Source organism: Myxocyprinus asiaticus, chromosome 11 (assembly GCF_019703515.2).
Source record: "Myxocyprinus asiaticus isolate MX2 ecotype Aquarium Trade chromosome 11, UBuf_Myxa_2, whole genome shotgun sequence".
Classification (NCBI taxonomy): Eukaryota; Metazoa; Chordata; class Actinopteri; order Cypriniformes; family Catostomidae; genus Myxocyprinus; species Myxocyprinus asiaticus.
The window spans coordinates 8,754,851-8,779,855 of NC_059354.1; the positions used below are offsets into that span (position 1 = coordinate 8,754,851).

At 37.6% G+C, this 25,005-nt stretch overlaps 1 protein-coding gene across 1 annotated transcript in view; it reads right to left on the minus strand.

Annotated features, from left to right (window-relative positions):
• Positions 1-434: 434 nt before the first annotated feature.
• Positions 435-25,005, minus strand: part of LOC127447745 (GRIP and coiled-coil domain-containing protein 2) — a 42,227-nt gene continuing 17,656 nt past the window's right edge. Inside the window, exons 13-23 of the mRNA XM_051709780.1 lie at positions 24,110-24,272; positions 23,883-23,983; positions 20,188-20,265; positions 19,816-19,953; positions 11,940-12,061; positions 9,484-9,660; positions 9,126-9,343; positions 8,760-8,954; positions 6,037-6,176; positions 2,963-3,164; positions 435-1,342 (exon numbers count right to left, since the gene is read on the minus strand). Coding sequence (XP_051565740.1) covers positions 1,269-1,342; positions 2,963-3,164; positions 6,037-6,176; positions 8,760-8,954; positions 9,126-9,343; positions 9,484-9,660; positions 11,940-12,061; positions 19,816-19,953; positions 20,188-20,265; positions 23,883-23,983; positions 24,110-24,272 — 1,608 coding nt within the window. The 3' untranslated portion in view covers positions 435-1,268. The remainder of the gene's footprint in view (positions 1,343-2,962; positions 3,165-6,036; positions 6,177-8,759; positions 8,955-9,125; positions 9,344-9,483; positions 9,661-11,939; positions 12,062-19,815; positions 19,954-20,187; positions 20,266-23,882; positions 23,984-24,109; positions 24,273-25,005) is intronic.

The window sequence follows — 25,005 nt, forward strand, 5'->3', positions numbered from 1 at the left end:
AACCGACACAAAGGAGTAATTCGTTCAAGAATTGAACTACACTGATTGTGCAGCATGTTTCATGCTGTAGATTCAAAAGAACCAGCTCATAGGAATCGTTAGTTTGGAAGTCGAACAATACTAGTAGCACTGCATGTTTCGTGCTGTAGATTCAAAAAGAACTGACTGTATAAGAATAATTCGTCCGAGAATCAGACTACACTGGTTACACTATTTTTTGGGGTGTACATTTAAAAGAACCGGCTAATAAGAGTCATTAGTTTATGAATCAGACTACACTGGTCGAGCTGCATGTTTTGCACTGAAGATAAAAACAAACAGACTCTCAAGTGTCATTCCTTCGGGAATCAGACTACACTGGTCGCAAGACTGACACCTCTTATTTACACCTTCAAGTGGTGGTTTACTCTTCAAAACTCATAGTACTTCAAATGTCGCTTTTCAGAGATTTATTTGTTTTGCAATTGCAAAATTGGTGCCTATATTAACTGTACAATAAAGAAACTTAGATTTTGCCAAGAAATAAATGCTTTTAGATTTACAAGTACAAATGCTACATAAAAAGGAAATCAAACAGTGATTCATAGCAGGATGAACTCATATTAAGAAAACCCTTACAACAAATAACCAAAAGTAAAAGATATTACATGTACTTCATATAAGATCTGTAAGCAGATTTCAATAACTTACTGTTTCTCTTAAATATCTTTGGAATCATGTACAATACATTCATATTCTCCATACATACTGGCATATTATTTCTCAGTAAATAAAATAGGTTGATTGATAATACAGTATATATTGCGGACTGAATATACACATTCACAGATTAATCTCATTATTTATGCATGTTGATCTGGCCCCCTGATTAAAGTTCAAACAATCAAAAACAAAAGACTATATGGACACGAGATTTACCAAGACTGACAAAACGAAAGACTGAAAAATTATAATGGTGTGCAAAACTCACAGCACATCAGTAGTCCAAATGAAAGTAATATTCGGTTAGGACTGACACAGTACAAAAATGAAGGCAATAAAGAAAATCAAAAAGGAAAAAGGAGAAATAAATTGCAGTTCTCATTTAAAACAGGTTTAATAAAATGTATAAATACAGATCTGTGCTGTTATAAGGTGTGTATGATGAACCAGGGATATGTGAACACTTTTGAAAAAGTATGAGTTGTAGCTCCGCATGTATGTTGCTCTGATTGATGCTTTTCCTTCAGTTGCATGTTTAAATCACTGCTTTATAGTCAGTATGTGTTTCATCTGATTCCTGACCAGCTGTGCAGATATGACGTCCACCCGGACCCTCTTGAGCCTGCAGACTCCTCCTCACCTACAACGCATTAGACAGTAAATAAATCATAACACTGCACACATTACAGCAACACAGGAACACTAGCAACACAAAAACACATGGCTTTTAAATGACTGTAAAACATTCAAATTCATTGAACAATCTGTAGGAAATTCTTCACAGACATGGATTACAGCTGAAGTAAATCACCTGTCTTTACCCTGTTTCGAAACAGATCACCTGATGTTGTGAGCTCTGAAGGTGAATTCCTCCACACGCTCTCAACTGCTTTTACTCAGCCTTCAATATTTATTGTGAAATTAAATATTCTGCAGGACAGCCAGACATTAATTTCTTAATATTCCTGTCACACTTAATGAATCAATTAAGTATTTAAGTAAAGAACTACAACAAAACAAATAAAATGATGTATGTTGCACAGAAGAAATTGTCAGAAAACAACAGATGCTAGACATTGTTAAAATACTACAAAAAGCTGTGTCCTCCCAACTACCTGCATGTATTTTTTTTTTTTTGTTTTGCAAATAAATGTTTTTTGTAAAAAATGTCAGTCAGGATTTAGGCCCCATCATAGTATGGAGACTCTGCTTGTCAAGATTAACAAATGACTTGTCGACTGCGGCGACATCTCACTAATAGTACTAATGGATTTTAGTGCTGCCTTTGGCATTATTGACCATGACATTTGCTTGGAAAGACTTGAGAATAATGTTGGCATTTGTGGACAGGAATTAGCCAAGGTTAGATCCAACTGATCAGACTTATCAGATCAAACACAAGTATGGAGTGCCACAAGGCTCTGTATTAGGTCCTCTGCTGTTCTCCACTTAAATGCTTCCCATTGGAGACATTATCAGGAAACATGGAATTTATGGTGATAATACTCTGATCAAATTTCCCAATTCTCCAATTTAGCAGAGTGAATTGATGACATCAAAGACTTGATAGCCAGTAATTTACTTTGACTAAATTCTGACAAAACAGAGGTATTAATAATTGGACCAAAAAACCTCAAGTGCCTCCTGTGAGCAGTTTGATTTATTGAAGAAGTTTCCTACTTTTGACACATCTTATCTAATGATGTAAACACAAGCATGGAAACTACTTTATATACTGTATTTCATATGTCCGATTCATTTGTAGAATTGAGCTTTAATGTCTCTTTCGAGTCTGGATTTGTCAATATGTGTACATTAAATGTGGCAGTTTGTGACTGATGGAGGTCAGCCATTAGTTCTTTGGTCTTTTTAAAACTGTGTGAGTTGCCTAATTTTGATGCGAACGCTCAGCGTCATTGTACAGTCAGACAGCCTGTCTAGGTATACTTCATTTGACTGTACGCACATCCACAGGCGGTTGGCATATGCGCGCTACGGCTGCTATGAAACACTGGACTATTTCTCCTTAGGAGTTTAGACCCATAAAGATGTCTTTATATTTCTTCGGACTCGAGTTATACAAATGCAGGTATCTCCAGACCTCCTCACACACATGCTCTTGACTTGCACATCCACCGTTGTTGTTTACTTCTACCACTGGTGGCAGTTTGTAAGCTAGCATTAATGTGTTCAGCTGCTTCGACTGGAAGCAATGATACAAAATGAAATATCAACATGATCTAAACCTCAAGTAACACACCTTGTGCGATAGCAGAGAGTTTGCTCTTCTCCTCTGGACTTAGCTGCAGCATGGTGTGTATGACAGGAAGCAGTGCCTGACGCTCACTGCCGGAGCGCAGGAAGATGAACTGCAACAGCACGTTCTTCAGGTACTCCAGATTGGCCACAGATTTCTCACGCTCCTGATTGCGCTCCAGACGCCGCAGCTCACTCTTCAACAGCTGCAGAGAGCCAGAGAGTTCAATCAGTGTAAAGAGACAGGACAACGGTCAATAAATGAATGTGTGAGTGTGTATATTTGTTCAAACTAACAAAACTTGAGAAACTTTGACACAAAGATATTTTGAGGATAAATGCCAAATGTCTTGTAATTCTGCCCATAGGGGGTGCTAAAACTAAAAAACAATTAGAACTCTGCAACAGTTTGATTGAAGAAGTTTGAATTTGGCATGCATCTTCTTTGGGTCACGTGCTAAAATATCCTTAAAGGGATAGTTCACCCAAAAATGAAAATTCTCTTATAATTTACTTAACCTCATGCCATCCCAGATGTGTATGACTGTGTATGTTTCTTCAGCAAAACACAAACAAAGATTTTTAGAAAAATATCTCGGCTCTGTAGGTCCATACCTGTACAATGCAAGTGAATGGTGATCAGATCTTTGTAGCTCCAAAAATCACATAAATGAAAAATAAAAGTAATCTGTAAGACTCCAGTGGTTCAATCCATATCTTCAGAAGCGATATGATAGGTGTGGGTGAGAAAAAGAATAATATTTAAGTCATTTTTTACTCTAAATCTCCACTTTAACTTTCACTTTCAGATGTGAAAGTGAAACTAAACAGACACCATATGTGACTTTCAGATGTAAAAGTGAAAGTGGAGATTTAAGAGTTAAAAATAGGACTTACATTTTGAACTGTTTCTCACCCACACCTATTGTATCACTTCTGAAGATATGGATTTATACACTGGAGTCGTATGGATTACTTCTTTGTTTCCTTTGTGATTTTTGGAGCTACAAATGTCTGATCACTATTCACTTGCACTGCATGGACCTACAGAGCGGAGACATTCATCTAGAAATCTTCATTTGTATTCTGATCAAGAAATAAAGTCATACACATCTGGGAAGGCATGAGGGTGAGTAAATGATGAGAGAACTTTCATTTTTGGGGTACTATCCCTTTAAAATATTGATTGGACAACTCAACCAAAATGGCTGCCAACAGCCAATTTCAGCAGCTAATAACATGTATTGTGAACAACCAAACATTATGAAATTTGGTGTCTCCTAAGAAGTGTACACCAAATTTTCAGAAACTCGGCCACAAGGTGGCACTATAATAAACTAACATGTACCTTTGGTGATAACAAATAACCGCAATTACTAGCATAACAAGTATTGTTTCTTATGAATCCTTAAGTGCTCCTGAACCAATCGGTAATATTTCCATTTTTGACTGGAAAAATAACCCACATCCATTACTGTGAATTTAATGAAAAACCTTCTTCAAACTTGTCTGAGGGCTTTTCTCTAATTTGCACAAAATTTGTAGTGTATCTACAAAAATCTAAAAATCATCTAGAGATCAGAAGAGATTATTATTATTGTTTGGGGATTTTCTCCCCTTTTTCTCCCCAATTTGGAATGCCCAATTCCCAATGCGCTCTAGGTCCTCGTGGTGGCGTAGTGACTCACCTCAATCCGGGTGGTGGAGGACGAATCTCAGTTGCCTCTGCGTCTGAGACCGTCAATCCGTGCATCTTATCACGTGGCTTGTTGAGCGCGTTACCGCTGAGACCTAGTGCGTGTGGAAGCTTCATGCTATTCTCAGCGGCATCCATGAACAACTCACCACGCGACTCACAGAGAGCGAGAACCACACATTATAGCAACCACGAGGAGGTTACCCCATGTGACTCTACCCAACTGGGCCAATTGGTTGCTTAGGAGACCTGGCTGGAGTCACTCAGCATGCCCTGGATTCGAACTTGCGACTCCAGGTGTGGTAGTCAGTGTCTTTACTTGCTGAGCTACTCAGGCCCCCGAGATCAGAAGAAATTTGATTAATTTAATCATGTAGCAGATATGCAACATTCTTCAAGTGTGATCAACAATGAGTAATTGGGCAGTATCTTGTAAACATCCAAATTTCACAAAACTTAAAATTTGCTGTCCTCGGATCAGTGTACTTTTGACTCGAGAACTGCTGCGAACGCCTCAATGCACTGTTGACTCGAGAACTGTAGACCGGATCATCATCATACATTGATAAAACGGTAATACAATCAAGTCATAAACATATTTCCAGTATGTTTTATTTGTTACACTCTCTGTTGTTCAGCAAAATACACCTGAAACATACATTTTGCCCATTAATCACACATGCTCAATGTCAGCAGCTCATCGGTTCTCAGTATGTCGGACACCTCCGAAAGAGGCGATTCTCAGTTCAGTGTACTGCTGACTCGAGAACCGTTACGAGTGGAGCGTTCAATCAGATTTGTGAACTAGTTTGAGCGGTTAATTGCAAAGAAGTGTTAAGAAAAGCAGATATCACCATTTCTAGGATCATATTACTCCCGTTTATCGGCTCATTTCGATTCGGAGTGTCATGCACGTCCGAGAAACAGGTTAAGATAGAGTAACTTGTGGATCAGTGTTGACTCGAGACACAAACTGTTTCAAATGATCCAGTCTGAACTATGAACTGGTTCTCTAAAAAGAACCGATTCAAAAGAACGATTCGTTCACGAACTGGACATCACTACTCTGAAAACAGAATACCAACCGTAAACTAACTAGAGTAATACAATTACTTTGCCCCAGAAAGATCCGTTCATTTAAATTTGGCAATACTGGTAATTTTGTCCACATTTCCAAATTGCTTGGACCCCCATAATTGTCTCTTGCAGCTATATTTGCAAATGTATTTGAATACAAATGCATGGGACACAGTTTGATGGATTTTTCCTCCTGCTGTCATATATAGAAAATCGCAACTGACTTCTTGTGATCCACTACTAGTCGACAGACCCAAAGTGTCGATTAGTTGGTTCAAACCCAATTGTGTGTGTGTGCATCTTACAGTGATCTGCTGCATCAGCACAGCATTGGTAGCCTCGGTCTCATGCAGTAGACTGTTTAAATGCTCCATACTGCGGGTGGCAGTGTTGAGTTTCTGAGTCAGCTCCTCTTTACTGGGCTCCACTTGCCAAACAACAGGCTCTACACAAACACACACAAAGACTAATGTAAATATTGGTGTAGCCACTAATAAAAACACTCAACTACACTCAGTTGTTAACTCAAAGTAGAATCTGACAATTAACTATTATAAAAGATTTCAAATGAATTATTCTGAAAGACATTGTAAAAAAGTCAATACACGCTCACCTGCTATAACTTAATATCAGTGCTGTACAGCTTGGTGGAAGCATTGTTTATTATGATCAGTATAATTAATAAATAGATTTAGTGAACGTTGTTGTTTTTTTTATCTCATTGCTGTTGTGTCTGTTTTATTAAATCAACAACGCCATGTGAAACAATGAATTTACCATGTTTAACTCTTAAATGCATGAGTGTTTCGCCTAACATATTACATACCTCTGGTCTTTAGTAGAGGTGGAAAAAAATATTGATATGTTAAAGCATGGTTCCCCAATTAGTTTTCACCAAGGGCCAAATTCTGTCAACAATACAAAGCCAAGGGCCACCACCCACAATATTATGACAATGTGTTTGTGCTACTGCTATTATTATTATTACTACTATTGTTGTTTTTGTTGTTAAAAGAGTCACAACATAAATATTCAGATTTTTTTATTAGTTCTTTCTCAGTATTTAGAGAATCACATTATTGTGACCACGAGGAGGTTACCCCATGTGACTCTACCCTCCCTAGCAACCGGGCCAATTTGGTTGCTTAGGAGACCTGGCTGGAGTCACTCAGCACACCCTGGACTCCAGGTGTGGTAGTCAACGTCAATGCTCGCTGAGATACCCAGGCCCCACACGTTATTCTTAATGTGCACTATTCCACATGTATTTGTATCACAGTACCATGTGTTCAATTATCCAGGCATTATAAAAAGAGAAGTTTGCTTCGGGAGTCCGTTTGGAATATACTCGATGTATAAATAGGATGTATATACAACAGTGCCCTGTGTTAAAGTATCATGATATTTTTACTTGTGATATTGTATCAATATTTGCAGGCCAAATATTGATATTATTATTTACACATTTATATTATAGTGATGGGAAAAAAAAATTATTTGCCAAATCGATCTAGGAATTCAACAACAGTCCCTTAGAAGGTGCAGTTATCATGCAGGTGCAGGTATTTTGGAATTGTTTTTTATTATCATGTTAAATAGGCTATCTTTTTAGGTTAAATCTTTTATACTTTTGTGTACTGAAACTGTGTTGTAATAAATAATGTTTTTGAAGTGTTTAGGCTACTATTGTATTCATAAATACTATAATTTATTTTTAGAAAGACCAGCTACATTGACCTAACTACAGAAATAGGGAGCCATTATGATCTTACTCTATATGCTTATGGCTTTGCATTGTACATAGATATTAGGAAATAAACTGGCCTTGTTTTGTAAACTGGCACTTTTATATTAATATAACAATGCATTTGGTGATTTGGAAACAGTTCTCTTAAGTCCGATGCAGACGAATGAGCAACATTGAGTGGAATATCGTAATTTATCGAACTTTTGATTGTAATACACCAAAAATAAAGAATCACAATAATATCATAAACTGACCTACATATCGATATTATATCATATCGCCAGTTACCTTGTTATTCCCACCCCTAGTCTTTAGCAACCCGACAAAATGCCCAGATAGTGTATAATTTTAATTGCATTTTTTTAAGACAATTCAACAATAACAGAATATAATATATTCTGTCATATTTTGATGTTTTATTTTTCCTGTATCAAAGAGATGATTTATTACTTCCATGCTGAAATTTTATGAGACACAACTGGATGTCAAACATATTGAGCTACACAAAAGCTTCACATACTGTATGTACTTTCTCATGCACTTTTTGAGTCTAAATAGACATACAACACCCAAATGACAATAGCCAAATCATACTGTTCATTTGCTACACTTGCTATAGTTTACTTTCATAGCTACTTTACTTTCATGCCATAGTTGCTTCATCAATTAGCAACCTCAAATGTAAATCAAGTCAACCACTGAAACAACAGTGCCTCCTTGAGGAACAAAAAGCATGTATAATGAATGTGTACAAACACATGGGATACTGATAATTCACCATCACTGCGCAGAAAATCAACATGATATAGTAGTCTTTTGTATTAATATGGGACTCATTTGTCTTGTCATAAACCAAAAATAGATATCCTGTGATGGTAAACTGTGATTATAAATATGAAATAATCAAGAAATTATGATTTATGGAATCACAAACATTGAGAATTTTGTGACACTATTTCATATCTTGGGTCACCGATGACCCTAATCACTTTTGGTAATTAAGCAATAAGAAACAAATATGTTTTTTGTAATTTTGGCATTTATTTTTATTGTTACACTATTGATAAGAAAAGGAATACTAAAGAGGTGGGCTATAACTCCAAATAATGTATTGAGGTACAGGGGGTAGAACTAAAGACCTGAGGTATGCATTTAAGGGGTAAGGTGGTTTTAGTCACTTTACAATATTTTACTGTAACAAACCAGGAGGCTATACAATGTGAAGAAAGAGATAGAAATTCTCCTTTATTTCGTATCTGAATGAGCATGTAAAGGTGGTACCGTGTTTGAGGTCAGGTGATGAGAGGAGCTGCTCTAGAGAGGCCAGTGAAGTTCCAGGGCTGGACACAGACTCGATCTCAGTAGTCTCCATCCCCTCGCCCTCCTCTCGAGCCGTGCCCTGAAGATCAAACTGAGGAACATCAGCCAACTTCCTGTCCGACTGAGACTTCCTGTGTTGCTGCACAAGAACTGGAGCTACACAGAGAGAGAAAATTTAGCTTAAATTTATTACATTTTGTCAAAAGCTGATTTAGCCTCACGTCATTATCTTGATCTAAAATGTGAGGAATATCATAACTAAAATCATATATGTGCTCACAATTCCAATACAAATAATCAGAGTCTCTACAGTGCGTGTGCTGTTACCGGTGTTGCTGGTCTCTCTTTGCAGTTGGTAGAGCTGTGCCTCCAGTCTGTTGATCTGTTGTTGCAGCGTCTCGACCGTGCTGCAGTGTTCGTCCTGTAGGTGGCGTGTTTGCTCACGGAAGCTGCTGCGGAGAGCCTCAGTCTGAGCGGTCAGCTGAGACGTGCACTGGCCGTGCTCAGACTTCAGCGCTACATTCTCTGTTTGCAGTGACAGCAGTCTACCATTCACAAAAGAGATAGCACATGTACACGTTGAAGTCTTTGCCAACCAGAATGTGGATGGTGTCTTGGAGCTGCACCTGCTGCGTTTCATGTTCTATACATCACATGTGTGTGTGTTCTGGGAGTGTATGAGTACCTCTCTCTGAGTTCTGCCTCTTTACTGACGGTTTCCTGCAGGAACTTGTTGTGTCTCTCCAGCAGCATGTCGTGTTCAGTGTGCAGCTGCTGCAGTTCTGCAGTGCTCGACTGAAGATTGTGCTGCGTCTCCTGCAGCCGAGTGCGCAACTGTTGCACCACAGCCTCTATGTGCTCTCTAAACACAACACAAATACATACATGTGCTCTCTATTCAAGATTACTAACACAAGAGTACATGAGAGAAACAGATCAAAGAAAAGACATGACAGACGGTGGCACAGGAGAGGGGTCCTGTGCAGATGGGGGGCCCTAAGTGTTAAATAATACATTTATGTACATAAAATTAATTTGCAGTTTGGTAAACAATGGTGAAATTGGGTATTATAGCTACAAGCAAAGTGAGACAACCTAAAAAAACAAAAAAAAGATACCCATGATGCTACCATGATACCGGTGTTGGGTGTAATTTGATTTTAAAGTAATTAGTAACTTTAATCTTTTAAACTTTAAACGATTGTAACCAGATTAGTTTCTGACTTTCAATTAGTTACTTTTCAGTAGGTTACACGTTTTTCTAAATATATTATGCATGTAGAATAGATTTAAAAACATGAATTATGGTCATGAAAGGACAACAAAAATGAACAAGGAGAACATATAGACATTATTATAAATTTGTTGAGTGGAAAAAACAACTTTTTCTGTGAAAATTATTTTACAAAGTAACTTAATAAAATTAATTAGTAATGCAATTACTTTTCCAATGAATTTTAGAAAAGTAATTTGTAGTGGATTACTATTTTGAGTAACTTACCCAACACTGTGTGTTACTATAGTTTTGAACACTACATGATATGTTAACCTTCATATTTGACTGACACAACAAGTCAATGGCAAATTCACTGAACAATTGCGCTATCTTCGCAAAAACCTGCATCTTATTCACCATCCACCCGCAGTCTATTTTAAGCAGGCGCAATCAGCGCTCTTGAGTAGTTATAAAATTAAGTCATTGTCATTCCTTTCCATGCAAACACATCTACTTTCTATGTAAATTAGGCTCATTATAGATTGCACTTCATTCACAAAAATTGCCCGCCGCAATTTACATTGCGTTGTTACTGCCAGATAAAAGCAGGTGGTTAAATACATTTGATTTGTTTATAAAAAAACATGCATTTTCTATTGATCATATCAGCATTAAATCATCAAATAATGATCAAATAATGGAGAAAAGCATCATAACCTGCCATATATCTACATGCACAGTGTAGTCAAGTGCACTTTCAGATAATTCAGGTGTCTGAATCACAGTGATGCTGTTCTGTCCTGGCAAAGTGTGTCAGATTGCAGTGGTCTGCTGCATCCTCCGCTATATAGTGCTCAGAATCGGCCCGCAAGAGCACGCTAAAAGAACTGCATGTATAAATTGCATTTAGCACAGGGTTTGTGGCCGCATTTGCACTGTTGCCTGATCTGCATAATTCCTTTAGTGAATCTGGTGCTAAACTAGTGCAGACAGCTGATGCAAATAAACAGCACTTTTACCAGGTGCAGTTTATTCATAGTGAATTCCTCCCTAAGTATTTTACAAATTCTGCTAAATAAAAAAAAACAGCAAGAGACTAAAACAAACAGTTTATGGTAAAGCTACAAAGAATATCTTGCATTACTAATGAATCAGTCTGCGACCAAAATCCCGGCATTGTAAAAGGAATTTTCTGAGCAAAGGATATATATATAAGAATATTTTACATTACAAAAATTAAGCCTACATTTAAGACCATTACGATATTTTGCATTGTGACATTGCTTTCAGGACACTTGAACACATTTTATCCTCTATTCTCATTACCGTAATGCATCCGAGCATCTTACTTTCACTTTTCCCATTGTTTAATAATTCTCATTACTGTAATGCATTCATTTTTTTTTTTTTTTTTTTACTAATTTAAGATTTCAAAAAAAAAAAAAATCAGTGAAAATGAAAGGCAGTACCAAGAGAATACTAGCTTGATGTATAAATACTTTACAATTAAAATAATATATACATTTTTTCAGAGAGAATGTGGGGTGGGGGGTTAAAACTGTCATAAAAAATAATGTCAGAATGTAAAAATCATAATAGCCCTAAAAATAGCCTTCATTTTCTATATGCAAAATATAATTTCTTATTTGTTTCTTTTGATTTTGGAGTAAAATAATACCAGGACATTTTCCTGACTATTTTCGTGAGAATCACCTATATATAATTGTTGTAGCAACCCCCCTGCTTACAGGTGGGTCTGCATTTTAACAACACCATTGATGACAGTGACATCATAAGAAAGGGATTAATAATGATATTGCATCTAATACATCTGCTACCAAGCTGAAACACAGAAAAACTGCAACAATGAAACACACATGACAACAACATTACAATAACGGGATGATAAATGTGTGAGATTCCACCTCTCTGATTTGAAAGCGTCTCCATCAGTCTGATTTGAGCTCTTGTGTTTCTGTTGCTTGAGGACATTGTGAACTCGCACTTTATAACTCTCGAACTCTGAGACTGTTGCTGCCAGATCAGCCTGCAATCAAAATAACACAGCAGTAAATTACACTAAATAATAATACATGATAAAAAGGAAATGGATTAGTAGATGAAATTGCATAAATGTTTTATTTATGCTACAAAAGCTGGTGCTGCTTTTCTCTGCTCAAACAAATAGCTTTGCTGCGCTCTAATGAATAAAAACATGTGCTCGTCCCCTGAGCAGGAACCACAGCAGCATTTCCTCTCGCTTCCGCTGCGTATGATTCATTAGGAGCCACGGGCCCGAGGGCCAATCACTCATGCTATAACTGTACGTTTTGAAGCCATTTAGCAACAGCGCAGAGTAGAAGATGACTAAAATGGAAAATCTATAGTGCCATGTGGAAAACATCCGACTCTCAGAGCATCAGTCACTCTGATGGAAAGAGCTGATATACCGTGTGAGGACTTCATACCGCATATATGAGATAGTAACTGCAGAGAGCCAATGACTGTTTGGGGAGATCAATATATGCTTAAAAAAAAGGAAGAGAACAGGATTAATGTGCAGACCAAGGATGTCAAAAGTACTTGTACTTTGTGTATTGGTGTTTACCTTATGTTTATAAATTACCATAAAAAAGAAAATTGTGGTGCCTTTATGGTGTTTTTTTAAATTTTATAATTGAGTTGGCAGGTGTGTATTGTAGGTGTTGCAAGGGGGTGCTAGGTAGTCCACAGAAAATTTTAGAAAAAAAGTGGGGGAAAAAAGCATGTTATAAATCATATTTTAACTGCAATCACGGTTTCTGCCTCTCGCGGTTAATTAAGCATAGCGGGCTAGCAAACAGAAATGATCAGCCGGGTAAAGTTGCAAATTGTTACTCATTTTTATTACAGGCTGTGTCTATGGATGACAGACCAAATCACAAGCTCTTTTGAAGTCTATTTTTTAACTAAACTGACCAATCACGCTCTCTTCAGAAGTTCGCCACTGACCAATCAGTTTCACTTTCGAGCATGCGCTGAAATAAAGAGTCTTTAGTTTGAGTACAGGTGCATCTCAATAAATTAGAATGTCGTGGAAAAGTTCATTTATTTCAGTAATTCAACTCAAATTGTGAAACTCGTGTATTAAATAAATTCAGTGCACACAGACTGAAGTAGTTTAAGTCTTTGGTTCTTTTAATTGTGATGATTTTGGCTCACATTTAACAAAAACCCACCAATTCACTATCTCAAAAAATTAGAATATGGTGACATGCCAATCAGCTAATCAACTCAAAACACCTGCAAAGGTTTCCTGAGCCTTCAAAATGGTCTCTCAGTTTGGTTCACTAGGCTACACAATCATGGGGAAGACTGCTGATCTGACAGTTGTCCAGAAGACAATCATTGACACCCTTCACAAGGAGGGTAAGCCACAAACATTCATTGCCAAAGAAGCTGGCTGTTTACAGAGTGCTGTATCCAAGCATGTTAACAGAAAGTTGAGTGAAAGGAAAAAGTGTGGAAGAAAAAGATGCACAACCAACCGAGAGAACCACAGCCTTATGATTGTCAAGCAAAATCGATTCAAGAATTTGGGTGAACTTCACAAGGAATGGACTGAGGCTGGGGTCAAGGCATCAAGAGCCACCACACACAGACGTGTCAAGGAATTTGGCTACAGTTGTCGTATTCCTCTTGTCAAGCCACTCCTGAACCATAGACAATGTCAGAGGCGTCTTACCTGGGCTAAGGAGAAGAAGAACTGGACTGTTGCCCAGTGGTCCAAAGTCCTCTTTTCAGATGAGAGCAAGTTTTGTATTTCATTTGGAAACCAAGGTCCTAGAGTCTGGAGGAAGGGTGGAGAAGCTCATAGCCCAAGTTGCTTGAAGTCCAGTGTTAAGTTTCCACAGTCTGTGATGATTTGGGGTGCAATGTCATCTGCTGGTGTTGGTCCATTGTGTTTTTTGAAAACCAAAGTCACTGCACCCGTTTACCAAGAAATTTTGGAGCACTTCAGGCTTCCTTCTGCTGACCAGCTTTTTAAAGATGCTGATTTCATTTTCCAGCAGGATTTGGCACCTGCCCACACTGCCAAAAGCACCAAAAGTTGGTTAAATGACCATGGTGTTGGTGTGCTTGACTGGCCAGCAAACTCACCAGACCTGAACCCCATAGAGAATCTATGGGGTATTGTCAAGAGGAAAATGAGAAACAAGAGACCAAAAAAATGCAGATGAGCTGAAGGCCACTGTCAAAGAAACCTGGGCTTCCATACCACCTCAGCAGTGCCACAAACTGATCACCTCCATGCCACGCCGAATTGAGGCAGTAATTAAAGCAAAAGGAGCCCCTACCAAGTATTGAGTACATATACAGTAAATGAACATACTTTCCAGAAGGCCAACAATTCACTAAAAATGTTTTTTTTATTGGTCTTATGATGTATTCTAATTTTTTGAGATAGTGAATTGGTGGGTTTTTGTTAAATGTGAGCCAAAATCATCACAATTAAAAGAACCAAAGACTTAAACTACTTCAGTCTGTGTGCATTGAATTTATTTAATACACAAGTTTAACAATTTGAGTTGAATTACTGAAATAAATGAACTTTTCCACGACATTCTAATTTATTGAGATGCACCTGTACAGTATGTGCGCAGCTTTGATTACACATGGCTCGCATCAGAAAGATGGAAAATGCTGCCTTCGGAGATTGTATACGGAGGTAGGATGAAAATCAGGCATCTTCCAACTGTTCTGAGACCCATTTCCATAAGAGTTCCATTCATTCAACAGCGCTGTCGGTTAAAAGCCATTAAGATTAGGCATAATTTAGTAAGCTGAATAAACTTTGTATGCAGCACAGTGTTACAGCAGTTCTGTGCTCATGACATGATGTCTATCTTCGTGTTCTCATTGTGTACCATACAGAAGATTAAAACAGCTGTGCTCTGAGTTTGGTTTAGTTCGGTTCACGTGCGCTGTCCGCGTTAAAAAGCGCTCCAGATTTACTTCAATTGCACATTTGTGAAATTTCAAGTATGTTTGGCCATTACAAGTGCTTAAAAATCTCAAAAAAACTCATGGCAACGGGGTTTTGTGGACCAAGGAGGAGATGGGAGCATTTTCCCATATTCGGATGGAGCACCAGAGCCTGTCAAATTTGTTGTCAACAGAAACAACACACACACTTCCTTCAGTTTTTTCCCCCGTCAAAATAAAGACTTGAGACCAGATAGCATTGCCGCCTGCTAAATTGTTACAGAAATATATTACTATATTTTATTGCAACAACATTAATCATAATAATAATAATACATAATTTTTTTAAAGGGAACTTAAGTGTGAAAACCATACAGAGTAACTCTCATATTGGAAGTAAAGCATGGGCAAAACATGACTTAATTTTGGTCAAATAATTTACTAGTTTGTAGTTTTAACACCTTGTTCAACATGAGAGCTGCTGTTTAATGTAATATATTTTTTTATTTTAGAATTGATATCAGAGCAGTGGCAACAGTATTTTTTGTCCAAATCGTGCAGCCCTGTAATAAAAATAAATAAAATAAAAGGGCTAAAATCATGATTAATAGTTGTGATTAAAATTTTGAGCAAAATAATCATGATTATCATTTTAACCATTATCGTGCAGCCTAACGTTATAAGTTATTCAAGGACCTGATAGCAGTCTGGGGGGGTCCCTTGCAAGAGGATCATGATAAAAGTTTGAAAAACCGTGCATTAGACCAGGCTATGCTTTTCCGGTCTTTAAGGGTATGTTCACACTTGGCAGGTTTGGTTCGATTAAAATGAACTCTGGTGCGATTGCTCTGTTAGTGCGGTTCATTTGAACAAGTGTGAACACTGTCATCCGAACCTTGGTGTGCACCAAACAAGCGGACCGAGACCGCATGAACAGTGGGTCTCAGTCCGCTTCCAAACGAACTCTGGTGCAGTTCGATTGATATGTGAACGCAACATGGACCAAAGACGTCTATACGGACCAAAAACAGGAAGTAATTTGCCTAATACTGACCTCAAGCATACCTGGTTCTGCTCATCATAGGAGCTATGTTGCCCATTACAGTTCGGTACAGGCATCGGAACCGCCATCAGCCATCCTTGCAGCATATCTTCGCTTGTGTGTGCAACGGAGGAATTCCTGGTGCTGTTTTGACTCCTTTAAATATTTTATTAACTCTTCGTTTGTTCTCAGCTGGTAAAAATACCAAGCACATTTCGCCCAGCAGCCAGTATTGTTTTGGATGATCGGCAAGTTCCGTCCAAAAAATATACGTCATAAAAGCTGTCCAATCAGGTTGTGACTTTTCCTGATGCCTTTGGTTTTGTATCATTAGGTTCGGTGTTAAAAAATGCCAGTGTGAATGCTAAGCGAACCAGGACTAAATGTATCATTTTCTTTTTTGGTCCGGACCAAGAGGACCAAGTGAACCTCACTACAAGTGTGAACACACCCTAACAGTCCAGTTTTGGTGAGCCTGTGCCCACTGCAGCCTCAGCTTTCTGTTCTTGGCAGAAGTGGAACCCGACGTGGTCTTCTACTGTTGTAGCCCATCCGCCTCAAGGTTCGACATGTTGTGCATTCTGAGATGCTATTCTGCTCACTACAATTGTACAAAGGGGTTATCTGAGTTACTGCATCCTTTCTCTCAGCTCGAACCAGTCTGGCCATTCTCTGTTGACCTCTCTCAACAACAAGGCGTATTCGTCTGCAGAACTGCCGCTCACTGAATGTTTTTTGTTTTTGGCACCATTCTGAGTAAATTCTAGAGGCTGTTGTGCATGAAAATACCAGGAGATCAGCAGTTACAGAAATACTCAAACCAGCCCGCCTGCCACCAACAATCATACCAAGGTCAAAATCACTGAGATCACATTTTTCCCCATTCTGATGGTTGATGTGAACACTAACTGAAGCTCCTGACCTGTATCTGCATGATTTTATGTATTACACTGCTGCCACGTGGTTGGCTGATTAGATAATTGCACGAATAAGTAGGTGTACAGGTGTACCTAATAAAGTGGCAGGTGAGTGTACAGTATACAGTTGAAGTCAGAAGTTTACATACACCTTAGCCAAAAACATTTCACAATTCCTGACATTTAATCGTAAAAACATTCCCTGTCTTAGGTCAGTTAGATTCACTACTTTATTTTAAGAATGTGAAATGTCAGAATAATAGTAGAGAAAATGATTTCTTTCAGCTTTTATTTCTTTCATCACATTCCCAGTGGGTCAGACGTTTACATACACTTTGTTAGTATTTGGTAGCATTGCCATTAAATTGTTTAACTTGGATCAAACATTTTGGGTAGCCTTCCACAAGCTTCTAACAATAAGTTGCTGGAATTTTGGTCCATTCCTCCAGACAGACCTGGTATAACGGAGTCAGGTTTGTAGGCCTCCTTGCTCGCACACACTTTTTCAATTCAGATCACAAATTTTCTATCGGATTGAGGTCAGGACTTTGTGATGGCCACTCCAATACCTTGACTGTTGTCCTTAAGCCATTTTGCCACAAATTTGGAGGGATGCTTGGGGTCATTGTCCATTTGGAAGACCCATTTGCAACCGAGCTTTAACTTCCTGGCTGATGTCTTGATATGTTGCTTCAATATATCCACATAATTTTCCTTCCTCATGATGCCATCTATTTTGTGAAATGCACCAGTACCTCCTGCAGCAAAGCACCCCCACAACATGATGCTGCACACCCCCATGCTTCACAGTTGGGATGGTGTTCTTCAGCTTGCAAGCCTCACCCTTTTTCCTCCAAACATAACAATGGTCATTGTGGCCAAACAGTTAAATTTTTGTTTCATTAGACCAGAGGACATTCTCCAAAAAGTAAGATCTTTGTCACCATGTGCACTTGCAAACTGTAGTCTGGCTTTTTTATGGCGGTTTTGGAGCAGTGGCTTCTTCCTTGCTGAGCAGCCTTTCAGGTTATGTCGATATAGGACTCGTTTTACTGTGGATATAGATACTTGTCTACCGGTTTCCTCCAGCATCTTCACAAGGTCCATTGCTGTTGTTCTGGGATTGATTTTTTGCACTTTTCGCACCAAACTATGTTCATCTCTAGGAGACAGAATGTGTCTCCTTCCTGAGCAGTATCATGGCTGTGTGGTCCCATGGTGTTTATACTTGCGTACTATTGTTTGTACAGATGAACGTGATACCTTGAGGCGTTTAGAAATTGCTCCCAAGGATGAACCAGACTTGTGGAGGTCCACAATTTTTTTTTCTGAGGTCTTGGCTGATATCTTTTGATTTTCCCATGATGTCAAGCAAAGAGGCACTGAGTTTGAAGGTAGGCCTTAAAATACATCCACAGGCACACCTCCAATTCAGTACACCTCCAATCAGAAGCTAACTGTCTAAAGGCTTGACATCATTTTCTGGAATTTTCCAAGCTACTTAAAGGCACAGTTAACTTGGTGTATGCAAACTTCTGACTCACAGGAATTGTGATATAGTAAATTAAAAGTGAAACAATCTGTCTGTAAACAATTGTTGGAAAATTTACTCGTGTCATGCAAGTAGATTTCTTAATCGACTTGCCAAAACTATAGTTTGCAAATATTAAATCTGTGGAGTGGTTAAAAAAATGAGTTTTAATGACTTCAACCTAAGTGTATGTAAACTTCTCACTTCAACTATATTTGTAAATACAAATTTATATTTGTAAAACAAAAATATATATAGTTAAAATCCTAAATATATAAATGTAACTATGAATATACTGTATAGTTATACATTTGACTATATAAATCCTGAATATATTGTTGCAAATGTGAATATATAAATGCAAATCTGGAAAATATAAATAAATCTGAATATATAAATTAGGGCTGGCAATCGATTAAAAGTTTTAATCAAATTAATTGCATGGTGTGCCAATTAATCAAATTAATCATAATTAAGTGCATATAAATACTTGCAAAGAACCCCCTCCCAATAAATATATACTTTAAATAAAATATATCATATATTAAAAAGATAAACATTTTTAATACATATAATAATTTAGATTTGATATAAATTACATTATTGTGGTAAACAATTATTGATTAGACAATACAAAAAGTGACTTTAGAGGTCAATATATTATTTGTTTTATTTCCATATTATTGAACATAAGCTTATTATTGGTCTACAGTCCACAGCGATCCATTTTACAATTGAGTCTACCAATCTGTCCGAGGTACACTTAAGAGATACTGTATTCTTGCAGGAAGTGTTCTGCCGTCTGTCTGAGCTACTTTTGTTGGTATATGTACACATGCACTTCTGGAGTGTCTCACTGTAGTTGCGCTGCATCTTATCGATTTTCAGCGTCTCGCACCATTAATGCTGCATTATAAGACGTTGTGTCCAGATAAATAGTGTGTCTCGAGATCCCTTTTTCTGTTTGGGCTCCTTCTAGCTGCATTTGTACACAAGAACGCGTCCTGCTGTGCGAGGCTCATTCTGTTCTGTCTGCTTACTGCCCCGAGTTGAATGAGACTTGCAAAAACATTAAGTTGGTACTTTGAGCTTGAAATGCTCTAATGGAAAACATTTTTTAAATTAGGGAATTAAATTAAATATCTTATATACCAATTTTAATTGAATATGTTTTGTGTGTTGAATTAGTTTTTACTGTGGCATCAAAATTGGTATGGACATTTCAGAACATTTACAAGTACTGGCATTGACTACAGAAATGTTGGTGTTGTGATGCCCCGAATGCAGACAGAAGATCAGACGGACACAGTAAAAAGGGTAGTGAGAATAGAAGGGTGTGAGGTCACCTTAGCAGTGTTACACTCATCCTGTAGTGTGTTGAGTGAGAGCTGATATGAGCTGGACACTCTCTGTTGTTGATCATTCATCATCTTCAGTTGCTCCTGCAGTCTGTGTCTCTCTGCAGTTAACTCGCTGCACTGGATCTGTCAGAGACACAGAGTTATCATGCACTCATACATCCTTCTCAATCGTACAGTCAGTGGTCCCATAGTTAAAAGCCACACCTATAAATCTTAAGTCTGAATGTCATTCCATATGACTTAAAGTGACCAAGTCACCGTATGACATTGCAAGTGAGCAATGTGAGTGAATGAACAGAACACAGCTACACAGCATCCACTGTGTCAGTAAATGACAGCAGTCATGTGGTGTTTTACCTTATACTCCTCCAGCTGTTGTTGATGGGCCTCTAGTTCTCCTCTTAGTGAAGCCTGCGTGATCATCTGAGCTGCTTCCTGTAATACAAACGCACAAGCAGCTCTAGCACTGTTTCAGTGTGAAAAATCCTGTCTTTGAAAGCCTGTGATTCAGGCTCTGCTTGTTCAATGTCCCTGCAATATTTTGATTATGTTTAATGTAAGATTTTTGCCACTGATTTGCAGGGGTGGAAAGAGTACTGAAAAATAATACTCAAGTAAAAGTACTGTTACTTCTTAAAAAATGTAGTTTGAGTAGAGTAAAAGTACCTGCCCTAAAAACTATTCAAGTAAGAGTAAAAGAGTAGCTCATTTAAAAGTACTCATGAGTTGTGAGTATTGAGTACTGAGTTGTGAAATCTATGTCCCTTTATAATAAAATCTGTATGCTGCAATTTAAAAATGTACATTCCCTTTTATGGCTATTTGCCAGAAAGAATAAAAAATATAGGTATTTTATAGGTGTTTGTGATTGACAACTTTTAAAATACATCACTTGATAAGTAAACACTACATGAATCTGATTAAAAAAATAAAAATGCGACATGATTACAGGAATGAAAAGATAAATACGTTATTTTCAATACAATGATCCCCATTTTATATCATAATGTATGAAACAATTACATTAAAGTTTATGTGTAGGGTCTAAATTTCCCTTAATGCCGACAGAGAGAGTTATTGTTGCACATAAAACATGTTCAGAACAATGCAAGGAATGCAAACCCCCCCCCCCCCCCCCCCCAAAAACACACAAAAAAAGGTCACTTGGCGCGTCATGTTCCGCACAATAGATGGGGTAGAGCAGGGGTGGGACAAGTTATTGGTACAATGGCCACTTCGGGCTTTAGAGGAATATTTCACACAAAAATGAAAATTCTCTCATCATTTAGTCACCCTTATGCCATCCCGGATGTGTATGAGGTTCTCTCTTCAGCAGAACACAAATTAAGATTTTTAGAAGAATATCTCAGCTCTTTTGGTCCATTCAATGCAAGTGAATGGGTGGCAAAATTTTGAAGCTCCAAAAATCACATAAGTCATCATAAAAGTAGCCTAATCCATGTGACTCCAGTGGTTAAATCCATGTCTTCAGAAGAGATATGATAGGTTGGGTGAGAAACAGATCAATATTTAATTCCTTTTTTACTATTAATTCTCCTCCCTGCTCTGGCAATCTCCACTTTAACTTTCACTTTCTTCTTCTTTTGTTTTTGGTGATTCACATTCTTCATGCATATCGCCATCTACTTGGCAGGGAGAACAATTTCTAGCAAAAATGGACTTAAATATTGATCTGTTTCTCACCCACACCTATCATATCACTTCTGAAGTCATGGATTTAACCACTGGAGTCATATGGCTTACTTTTGTGCTGCCTTTATGTGCTTTTTGGAGTGTCAAAATTTTGGCACCCATTAATTTGTATTGTATGGACCTACAGAGCTGAAATATTCTTCTAAATATCTTAATTTGTGTTCTGAAGAAAGAAAGTCATACACATCTGGGATGGCATGAGGGTGAGTAAATGAAGAGAATTTTCATTTTTGAGTGAACTACTTCTTTAAGCAGCAATGGGGGGCCACATTGTACTCTTTCTGAGATACAGTGTTCCACATTGATTTAGTTATTGTATTTTTAAGCCCAGAAATAGTTGTGTTCTCATTCTAATGCATGATGCACAATTTTCTGAAGTTTGTGACTTGTGGAATGTTCTGCCTGAAGTATTGCTCTACAAATGTTGATACTTTTCTATCTTTATAAAGGCTAAGCATAATTATAAATTATTTTATCACCTCTACTTTCCTGGTAATTTATTATACAAATTAACACTCTCTCTACATCAGGGGTCGGTATTATATATATATATATATATATATATATATATATATATATATATATATATAAATATTATTACAAATATTATTATTAAAAATGTCACTGTTTTATTCTATTACATTAATACTTTTAAAGCTACTCAAGTTATTCAGCCAAAAGTAGTGAGTGGTTTTCTCGTTTCCTTGTTATTTTTGTTTGGTTAATAGCCTTTTTTACAGCCTACTAGACAGTGCTCATTTCGGTAACATGTACACTTCAAGTCCGACATTTTGATACAAATACACTTTTTGTCCCACTGCTTATGTTCACTTTAGGCCAAACCGACTGCATTTACATTAATGTCTCATCAAGACGGGCATTGGTGGAATTATGAAGCGCATTTGACCATTTAGGCACGTGCCGCATTAGTGCTCTCCGCACGCGCATGTAAAGCTCACAAACATTAGCCACCTGTCAATCAAACAGCACGCAGCTACAGATGCCAGGAAATAAAAAGTCAATCTTTTATATTTCATCTAGATCAACAAACCAGTGGTGCTCTTGCTATCGCGATCGATGTAATGAACACCCATGGTCTAGATGTAGAATAAAAGTTTATCATCGATTGAGGACATCTCTTTTTTTTTTTCAGATAAACATCAAGATTGTTTCATCGCCCAGCCCTATTGATAACATTGCCTTAATCTCGCAGATCAACACAATAATCTCAGTGATAGATAGTTAAATTACAGGCTGCATTATAGACACACAGAATCTAGTAAGCAGAAATATGAAATTTACCTCGATATGTTTCTTCAAATTAAAGGCAGGATTAATGCTGATATCTGGCTTGAGCAAGTTAAACTCACATGACACAATCATGCAACTGGCCTTTTTCACTGTGAAAAGCCCTTTCAGGTGCAGCTGTGATGTTCAGGTTGTGTTTGAGGCATCCTCCACATCCATAACAAGCATGTTGCCATAACAGTTGGCGTTCAAGTTTTTTTTACGTGTGATTTGATTTGACGGGAGTCACAAGACTCTCCCTAGCCAATCATGTTGATAGATACAAATAAAATCAGGACAGGGAAGTAGCGAACACAGAAGGTGGAAATACAGTGCATTAAAAGTACAGTTACAGTACTTAAAATGTACTCAAGTAAAAGTATACCATTTTTAAACTACTTAAAAAAAGTACAATTCCTGGGAAAAACTACTTAATTACAGTAATGTGAGTATTTGTAATTTGTAACTTACACCCCTGCTGATTTGTTTATCATGTTTTTTCTGCTGGACTGCATATTTTGTTCTGGACATCCAAGATATAACATTGGAATATTTACCCAAGCAAGCTCACAGACAATTAGCAAGTGAAGAATACAGCCTAAGGTAAGAGTTGATATAGAGTTTGTGGCTACTTGGGGCTTACAGAAGCATTGATCGGAGCACACATGAGACGTTTGTCTTTATTGGGTATCAGAGATCATGTTTCACTGAAGGAGGGGAGGAGAATTTATAGTAAAAATCGACATGAATTTAACCACCAGAGTCGTCTGGAGTACTTTTATGTTGCCCTTATGTGGATTTTGGAGCTTCAAAATTTTGGTACCCATTCACTTGCATTGTATGGACCTACAGAGCTGAAATATTCTTCTAAATATTGTCATTTGAGTTCAGCTGATGAAAGAAAGTCATACACATCTTGGATAGCATGAGGGTGAGTAAATCATGAGAGAATTTTAATTTTTGGGTGAACTATTCCTTAAGGGGATAAACAACAAATACTTGGTGAACAACACGAAGCAGATGGGTTGGTTGAACTCATTGAAATGACTCACTTTTTGCTTTGCATCTCCCAGATCTTTTTTCGTTTTGATTAGCAATTGTTTCATCCTGGAGGCTTTATCTTCTGTCTGTTCCACCAGTGACTTCAGAGACTCTGAGACAACATGATATAATGAGATTCATCAGCCTTCATCCTGTACAGCTTGAGGGAAACTGTTTCATGTACATTACAACAGAACACACACAGGTCAACATGAACAGATTACACTCTCAGTCGTACCGATCTCCTCATTGAGTCGTTGCTCTCGCTGCTTGTGTGTTTGAGCTTGAGTCTGATGCTCTTCAATCTGTCTGTCTCTCTCACTGAGTTTGTGATTGAGTTCCTTCACCAGTTTCTCATAGTCTGCCATCTCCATGTCCAGTAATGAGTTCTGCTGAGCGTCCTACAACCCCACATGATGGATGAAATTGTACATGACAACATGTTAGAATGTCACAAACACTGTATCTAATTCTCAACATGAGTTAGTTTGATGTGTCATATTTTGTTTACGAATGCAATGTTTTTATTTACAGTAATTTGTAAAATAGTTAATGTTGACTGTATTGGTTTATTTTCCGAACGATGACACTGAAACCAGTATCGAGGCAAACCCAAGCCCTTGTCAACATCCCACACACTTTGAGCTAAAGCGGCAGCTGTTTGTATTGCTAGATCAAACATACCAGCAGCATAACCCTGTTAATTTTGATCACATGATGTTGATGTATTGATCATGTACATACAATAATAATTAAACAAAACTTCAATCCCAATAATATAGTGTAATATAATGTATGAAATATTGTTTATGTTGTAGCCAACAAAAAATTATGAGATTTGTGTTAACATTTTTTAGAGGTAATGGTTTATTTACATTTCAATTATTTATTTATCTCATTCCAAAAGTAGTTTTTAAAATAATACAAATACAAACGATTTGACTGACCCTAATGGTTCTTGAGGCAAAGCCGTTCAGAATGAGATCTATCATTGGATATGAATAACTTGTGTCTGTGTGAAACACTGCAGAATATAGAACTATTTACAAGCACGTAAAATGCGAAAGCGCATCCTGGTGGCCTCCCCCATCCAAATTTTGCACTGGGGCCAAGAGTCAAAGAGGCCCACAGAGT